This window comes from Dipteris shenzhenensis, chromosome 32 (assembly GCF_047967505.1).
Source record: "Dipteris shenzhenensis isolate YYH24624 ecotype China chromosome 32, Dip_SZ_1.0, whole genome shotgun sequence".
Taxonomy (NCBI): domain Eukaryota; kingdom Viridiplantae; phylum Streptophyta; class Polypodiopsida; order Gleicheniales; family Dipteridaceae; genus Dipteris; species Dipteris shenzhenensis.
The window spans coordinates 35,881,270-35,889,507 of record NC_141627.1 but is presented as its reverse complement, the minus strand read 5'-3'; the positions used below and the strand labels follow the sequence as shown (position 1 = coordinate 35,889,507).

At 44.6% G+C, this 8,238-nt stretch overlaps 1 protein-coding gene across 2 annotated transcripts in view; it reads left to right on the top strand.

Moving 5' to 3' along the window:
* The first annotated feature begins 1,865 nt into the window (after positions 1-1,865).
* The window catches only part of LOC147880670 (ferric reduction oxidase 6-like), a 42,589-nt gene continuing 36,216 nt past the window's right edge, over positions 1,866-8,238 (top strand). Inside the window, exons 1-6 of one of the 2 annotated variants that reach the window (XM_087370340.1) lie at positions 1,866-2,401; positions 2,515-2,605; positions 2,717-2,902; positions 3,062-3,299; positions 3,433-3,760; positions 4,164-4,422. In XM_087370340.1, the coding sequence (XP_087226466.1) occupies positions 2,104-2,401; positions 2,515-2,605; positions 2,717-2,902; positions 3,062-3,299; positions 3,433-3,760; positions 4,164-4,422 (1,400 nt within the window). In that variant the 5' untranslated portion in view covers positions 1,866-2,103. Of the gene's footprint in view, positions 2,402-2,514; positions 2,606-2,713; positions 2,903-3,061; positions 3,300-3,432; positions 3,761-4,163; positions 4,423-8,238 lie in introns of both variants that reach the window. The other variant, XM_087370339.1, reaches the window with a different exon arrangement.

The window sequence follows — 8,238 nt, the reverse complement described above, 5'->3', positions numbered from 1 at the left end:
GAAGCTCTCCTTTAACACCTATAGCCAGTTTGGAACTTCTTTGCAACATCCAAAGGTGCTAAAGAAGCCCTTGACACCAATAATGAATGTCAAGGCTGGATGTGGGGATAGTATTTCTGCTTTGTTAGTAGGTCACACTAGGCTTTGCTACCACTCCTAGTGGAGCCATGTAACCATTACAACTGCAACAATGCTATTTGGTTTACAATTTCCCATCCCATTGTTAGTAGGTCACACTAAGCTTTGCTACCACTCCTAGTGGAGCCATGTAACCCTTACAATTGCAACAATGCTATTTGCTTTACAATTTCCCATCCCATGGATTGGTGGCTTTGGCTACACTTGTCTGCCTGGTTCTGATGCTTTTGTGCCAAACTACGGGATCCCCATTAGGCAAGACCAAGCGATGGCAGCTGGAGAGCCCCACCAAAGCTCAGGTCACAATGCACTCATCAAAGCACACGAATGTGGGGAGGTCTTTAAGAGACTCAAATGAAGAGGATCCCTTGTGTGATTGCCTCTATACAACGGCTCTTCCTGACTTGGCTTCAGTAGAATCCCTTGTGTGAAGGCATCATGTGGCTCTATATGCCAACACCTTGGCTTTGTGTATTAACTGTTGGTTCTGAGAAGCAACCGTAACTGGGGCGGGTGGCCATCTACCTACCCTAGCGGCTGCCCTCGTTCAAATCCTACTCAGAGAGCATAGGTTCTGGTAGCTTACCGCTTGATGGGACCATGGGCAGGTGCATGGAAAAAAACAATTGTTAGATTTGTATTAAGCCAGGTTTCGCACTTGCCCATCCATAAATCAGTGGACAATGCATTGTCCAATGAAAATCCACACTAACGAGCTCGCGTTTCACACCCATCTGCTCACTCACAACAAAAATTCTAAGCTAGAATCTAAGTCACACGTGGGATTGAACCAAAACTTGGGCAACCTACATGCAATGCCCAAGCAAGGGTTTGCGAAAGGTAGCCCAATCAACCGCCTGGGACCCTCAGGCAAAAGTCTGGAGCTGGCCCAACCCTACTTGGTGTATTGTAGCCTCAATATTTATTATTAAACAAGACTGTCTGAAAGAGCTCGAACGGACGTAGCTTTTGTCATAGAAGAGTGGCAAACGAAGAGTTTGAGGGCTTCTTGTATCTGCAAACAAGTGTGAAACCCCTCTAATTATTGTTTCTGAGGAGTAGAGGCAGCTCATGCGGTAGGCTGTGTTCTCGCACAACCCAAATGCACACATTTGGGTGAGACCTATATTGATGAGACGCGGTGCTCTGGAATGCGCTTGGGTGCCCGATTGAGTATGACGATTTTTGTTGGACTATTTGGCCACCGCGATGCCCGATTTTGCCCAGATGTCGTCGTCGTCCCCGATGAGCTACATGGATACTCTGCCTCCTTGTTTATCCGCAGGCGCGGTGGAAAGCTTCTTGCAGTCTGCAAAGTCTCGGCGCCATGTCAAAAATATGTAGGCGTATGGGGCCAGAATGGAGGATGAAAAACAACTGAGGTGTGGAGGGGAGGGGGGGGGGGGGAGGTGTTGGCTCTCTAGTGAGTGAGAGTTTTGTAGGTATCATGTCCTATGTCCTGAGGATGGGAAAGTTAGTTTTGTTAGTGAGTGTTAGTTTTGTAGTTAAGATAGTTTTTGTTGTTAAGATAGTTAGTTTTTGTAGTTAAGATGTCCTGAGGACGGGAAAGTGGTCACGCAGCTCACGCTTGTCATCGCCATCGCCATCGCCATCGCCTTGTTCGAATGGCGATCGGTCTGGCTCCTCCCTCCCATCGATTCTCCTTCCCCACCTTGTTATCCGTAGCCCTTGTGGCCTTCATGGATTCACCTCTCCTCCATATCCCCCCGCTTCACAATACCATGCATCGTTCTGGTCTGTTGACTTTTCCTAAGGAGCCACCTGATGGAGAACAGGCCCGATTAAGCGTAATTGAAGCAAAGGATCACATAGCAGGTGGCACTCATGGTACGATGAGATTTTGGAGCAGTAGCAGACGTATCTGTCTATCCCAGCATACATTGCGACCAGTTTGAGGGTCGTTCAGACCTGAGGCGTAGGCTGTTTCTCTTCTCGCGGTAAGCCATGGCGAGTCCCGGCATCTCCAACGACGGCGAGCAAGAGCCCCTGCTTGTCGGAGAAGGGGAACGTGCTCAGGAGAATGAAGACAAGCTCCAAGCGCGCCTGCCTTCAGCGAACAAATTTTGCGCACTAGCAATCGTTGGCATTCGAACGGGAGCTCAGACAATTCTGTTGGGCTTGATGTGGGTGTTGTTACTGCTTTGGATCGCTCTCTTTATTCTCTGGCCTACTCAGTTCTTCCGCCAGCAAGTGACCCATAAATTGTCTCAAATGTTCAGCTCGTCCTTCTATCGCATTACAGGTATTCCTCAGTTTGGGTGATGGATTTTCTGGTCGATTCATTTTTGAACTAAATGTGAGCTTCGTTTAGAGAATTTCATTCCGGGCTTATATTGTGTGATTGTCTAATGACAGAGTACCCCGTCATATTTTATTCCGCCCCTCCGTTCCTCATAGCAATATTGGCAACAATCTATCTTCAAATACGTCCAGAAACGTTCAGCCAGTAAGCAAAAATAGTGCAATCTTTTTCAGCCCACTCATCATAATTTTGATTTGGCAGTCTAAAACGTTCAATTCTGTTCATTTCTGGCTCGTATTTGCATGTCCCCAGCAGCAAGGGATGTCGTTCTTCAGAAGTTCTATCCTCCACAACTCCAGCACTAGCCAATGGGTTTCTTGGCATCATATCCGTGGCCGAGCTTCTATTCATGCTACTTTTCCTCGTGTATGTGGTCTGGTTATTCTGGAGTTACTTAAGCCAGGACTTTTCTTCAACGAGTCGTTTCCCACCGGCTCAAAGGTAAGGGTTTTTCTGATTTCTTTGTGCGGGTGGCAGTGATCTTTCCTGGGAAGGTTGGTATGGGGATTGCATGTGGTGTGACTGGCCGGGTGCCTAAATTGGGATTCGCACATAATCTGACTTATCTGCGGGATCTTTTTCTTGGGGTGGTTTATGCAGATGGCGGTTTGAGCTCGCTATTGTCGGGCTACGTGCAGGCATCATCGGGCTCATCGTGTTAGGCTTCCTGTTTTTGCCGGTGTCTCGTGGATCAGTGCTGTTGCGTCTGCTTGATCTCCCATTTGAACATGCAGTGAAATATCACATCTGGTTGGGTCACTTGATGATGGCCATCTTCACTGCCCATGGCTTGTGTTTCGTGATCCTCTGGGCTTTGGAGGGCCGCCTCATTTCTGAGGTTAGTATCGATACTGACTGCAGGCCTTAAATAGCGTGTATTTACAATGTCTGATAAAGCAGTCAAACTGAAAGGCAGCGCTCCTGAACTCTCTTAAATGTCTTTCTCTTTTGGGATGGTGGTTTGTATCCAGCTGGTAAGTTGGAGCAATTTCGGCGTTGCAAATCTTCCTGGAGTAATCTCCCTATTAGCAGGATGGGCTATGTGGGTGACATCTTTGCCTCCCGTTCGCCAGCATTTCTTTGAGTTGTTCTTTTACACCCACCAACTATATGCAGTCTTTTTGATATTCATGGCATTACACATCGGAGACTTCCTCCTAGGGCTAGCAATTGCTGGGATATTTTTTTTCCTTGTGGATCGGTTTCTGAGATTCTGCCAATCCCGTAAAGCTGTGACTCTGCTTTCAGCAAGGATCCTGCCTTGTGGTGCAATGGAGATAGTTCTGGCCAAACCTCCAAGTACTCTCTCTCTCTCTCTCTCTCTCTCTCTCTCTCTCCTCCCCCCCCCTTCCCCCGCTTGTCCTCTGTGCATAAGTGCACAAGTCTGTGCATATGACTCGCAGAGACAGAGGTATATGCATGTTCCTTTGTGTATACGTTACTCAGGCAATTTTTCTGATTTCAAGAAGACATTGCTGACTTTTATACATATGCTTTGTCCCTGATCCACTCATAGCATCTCTTTTCAGCTCCTTGCACCCATAGTTTCTCTTCATGGACCTTCTGCTATCTTGTTGTATAATTATAGGCTACATGCAAAGTTTTTGTTTACTACAGTTTGACTTGGATGTTTAAGGTTTTCAATAAGGGCAAATTTATTCCTTATTCATATTTTATGCGTTTGATTTCTTTTTTTTTTCAGGTTTAAAGTATCATTCTCTTAGCTTTATTTTTTTGAATGTTCCCAAAATCTCGTGGTTGCAATGGCATCCATTCAGTGTCTCTTCCAGTCCTCATGATGGCAGTAATCATCTTGCAATTTTGATCAAGCCTTTGGGACAATGGACAAATGAACTCAAAGCAGCTGTGAGAGCATTTGGAACAGGAAGAAATGGTTGCCCTTTCCTCTTCTCTGTCGGTATAGAGGGTCCATATGGACATGAGTCCGATTACTATTTGAGGTGAGTATTTTGCATCTTTGATAGAATGATTCCTTTCCCAGTTAGGGGAATTAAAAGGATGCTCTTTCTCTGAATGCTGTCCTCTTAAAGAACAATTTGGGTGAAATATGAATTAGGAAGATTGATTCTCTCTTCTAGTTAAGATGCTCCTCGTGTATGCCTCTTAATGTCATCTTAAATTCTAGGAAACACGATTTCTCCTTGGGCTAATTGTTTAATGCATGATGGATATGTTTAGTGTCAATTTGTGATTTGCTATTGAGATGTGTTTATCTTATTTAAGATGGTAATCTCTTCTCTTGTGAGTGTGTGTGGGGAGAGAGAGAGAGAGAGAGAGAGAGAGAGAGATGATGATGATGATGATTGTGTTAATGCTCACTGGAGGCTGAATGCAAAAGCAGCATTACAATAGTAGCAAAGGGTGATTGTGATGTGGGAAGCAACCCTTGCACGTGGTATGTGCGCCTTAAGGTAGTTGCTCAAGTTGATTTTGAATAGGGTAACGTATGTATCTGTTGCATTCATAAGCCCTGCTGTAAGAGGACGTGGACAATAGTGTCACGGCCATCTAGGATGTGCTGGAATTTGTCTTGTATAGGAGAATAGGCTGCACATCTATAAGGTAACAGTAGGGGAAGCTTCTAATCATCTACCAATCAGTAAGCTATATAGTCAAGCGACTGGACCTAGGTATATTGTCTGTGGGACCAACTGCACCGGGTGACAGAGGAGAGACAAGTTGAGTTCGTCTGATGGTGGCTATGGATTGTGTGAGGTCTCGGGTCGAGGAAGAAAATCAGTGATGGATCATTGCTAATGTTCAACCTGTCTATGTCCTTCCCTCTTAGACTCTGTGAGGTGGTGAAATGAACAAAAGACCAAATTTTCCTAGTCAATCACGGGCTTTGGCACGTTGTTGTTCCACCCAGCCATTCTCTGTGTTCACAAGCTCGAAGTCACATATCACGTGTATCCTTCCTGCATGCAATACACAAAGCCCACAATTCCCTAGATGGTTCTACATGCCACATGTCACATTGCTAGGACCATCCTTTGGTGCACCATTTGGAGTACCATTTAATTCCATTTGCCCCTTGGCAATTACACCATAAAGGTCAGTGCTAATTTGCCCTCACTAAGGACCTTGACATTGATTCCTTTAACCATATACTTGAAGTCTAAAGGAAAATGTCCACCGATCCTTCGGAGGTCATGTTATCTTGACTTGAGCATAATATTCCTTCCCTCTTAAGGCATCAACGTCCTCGATGATAAAATTTGGGAATGCTCTCTGCATCTAGTACACGGATTCCCAAGTAGCCTCGGATAGAGGTAGACCATGCAACCAACAACGTGGATATCTTTCGTTTGCGTACTTTCGTTGTTCCTCGGTCCAAGATTCTTGTTGGTTTGTGTGCCTTGCATTATTCTCTCTCTCTTGAAACCTCGATTATTGAGTCACCTGGGTGCAAAAACTTCTTTAAACAAGAAACATGAAACACTGGGTGCACCTTACAACCGTGTGGTAATTCTAACCTATAGGCCACCTTCCTATTCTTTTAAGAATTAACCACGGCCCACAATATCAGGTGATAACTTAGCATGGTCTCCTACAGTCAAAGTCTTAGAGTGTGAAGGAATTTTGAGAAAAACTTTTTCTCCTTCCTTAAATTCCCTAACACATCTATTTTCATCCGCATACACCTTAGTGAGACGGTCAATACCACAAGGATAGAATCATATCCCCCTTGTGTAGCCAACTATAAATTCCATGAAAATGCTCTCTCATCTACCTAATGGAGGAACATGATGGAGAGAGGGAGAGAGAGAGGGTAGGCTACAGAGAGAGGAAGTGATACTCAAAAGGAGACATAATGAAATGGAAATGAAATGACGAGCAATGAGCAAAAATGAGAGTACTCACATGTAGACCAAAGAGCTTGTACCTTGATACTTGATTAATTTGACACTAGACAAGTACAACTCTTATATAAGAGCACACACACACATATGAACACCTATGCATATGGGATAACTCCCAATGTGACACATGGCATCCATAGGACACACTAGACTAGAACTCATACTAGAACACACCAAACTGACTCAACTTGGCTTCATATTCTAACATCCCCCCATGAAGGCAAGGTGAGAGACTACTGGAACGGAACCAAGGACAGAACATGACAGTGATAGGACTACTAAACTGTGCAATGTCTGAACTAGACATGGCTCCCATGCCAACTCAGAGGCTGAAGTCTGAGCATGGTTTCAGAGGTCGGACTGAGCACTCACATGGCTTTAAGTCCCAAACATGACTCAGAGGATCATGTCTTCAGCATGGATGCATGAACAACTCAGAGGTCTAGAAGACCAATGCACCAACATCCTGAAACTCATATGCCAGGCCTGATAACTAGACCCTATCAATGCCAATACATGGCTCCTACAATACATCCCCCTCTTGAATCCAGGGACTAACTAGGAACATGGAGTCGCACTCCAAACATATAAGAGAAAATACATCATTTTAGGAGGACAATCCAAGGCAGAGGACCTTTATTGATGCTCCAAACATTCATTTTAGAGGGACTACTCAAGGCAGAGAACCTTTAACTCAACCATATAAAAAATATAAAAGATTTCATTCATTTTATGCATAGCAAGGGCAGAGAACCCATGAGCCCAAAGTATCTACTGCACAAGAGTGTGCACATCCTGATGCAAAGAGGTATGTCTGTGAAGAACCAGGCGAGAATGCCCTCGAATGATGTGTCGATGAAGGCCATAGGAGCAGCTACCAAGGGAGATCACGTCATGACTCTCAATGTGCCGGAAGGAGTTACAAATGTCGAGTAACTTCACTTGATTTTACAATGTCCCCGAACAAATGTTACAAAATAGTGACGATTTTACAAAATTTCTTGGCAAGCCTCAAGAGTTTTACATAGAGGAGGCTGTAATACAACTGTAGGAATCAAAGAATCAGAAAAGCCCTAATTTTTGAAATTAGGGTTTCTGATATTTTCTCAGAAACATGCAGAACTGTAAGCCTAGTGCATCAGAGGCTAAATATGCCAAAATCTCCAAAAAATACTGAAATTTTGGGCTGAAATTGCAAAAGTTGATTTTTAGGTTAAAAATCACAGTTTTGACAGTTTTTCACAGATTTCAGCACAAAATGAACCTGGAAACTTGCTGTGAGTATTGGATAAGCTTCTTCCTCAGTAGGGCGACCAGTTCTGAATCAGAAAACGTCAAAAAAGATGGCTGGAACCCTAAAATCGGAGGTGGTTTTGGCAATACCAGCAGTGGTTTTGAGGATGGGAGCTGATTTTGAAGGGGCTTTTGCACCAGGATGAGGCGCCCTGCTGTAGTGACTGCAGATATGAAAGAAAATTTGGACTTGATCAAAACCACCCAATCGAAAAGCTGTTTTCTTGTTTCAGCATGCGATTCTCGCGATGAAACTCATCCAAAAGCTCTCCAAAAGGCTGGACCAGCAAAGAGAAGGTGCGGAAATCGCTGAAGAGACGGTTTGAGTACAAGATTAAAGTGATGGCGGGCTGGAGCAGCATTGGACTTCAATGGAGAGGCTAAGGAAAGGGGAGGGCAGCTCTACCTTGGAGGGAGAGGGTAGCTTTCATTTGCGGGCCTCCCTCATCCTCTAGGTTGAGCTAAGTGAAGGAAAGACGAAAGGTAGGAGAGGTGGCTCTAATACCACATGAAGGAACATGGTGGAGAGAGGGAGAGAGAGAGGGTAGGCTACGGAGAGAGGAAGTGATACTCAAAAGGAGACATAATGAAATGGAAATG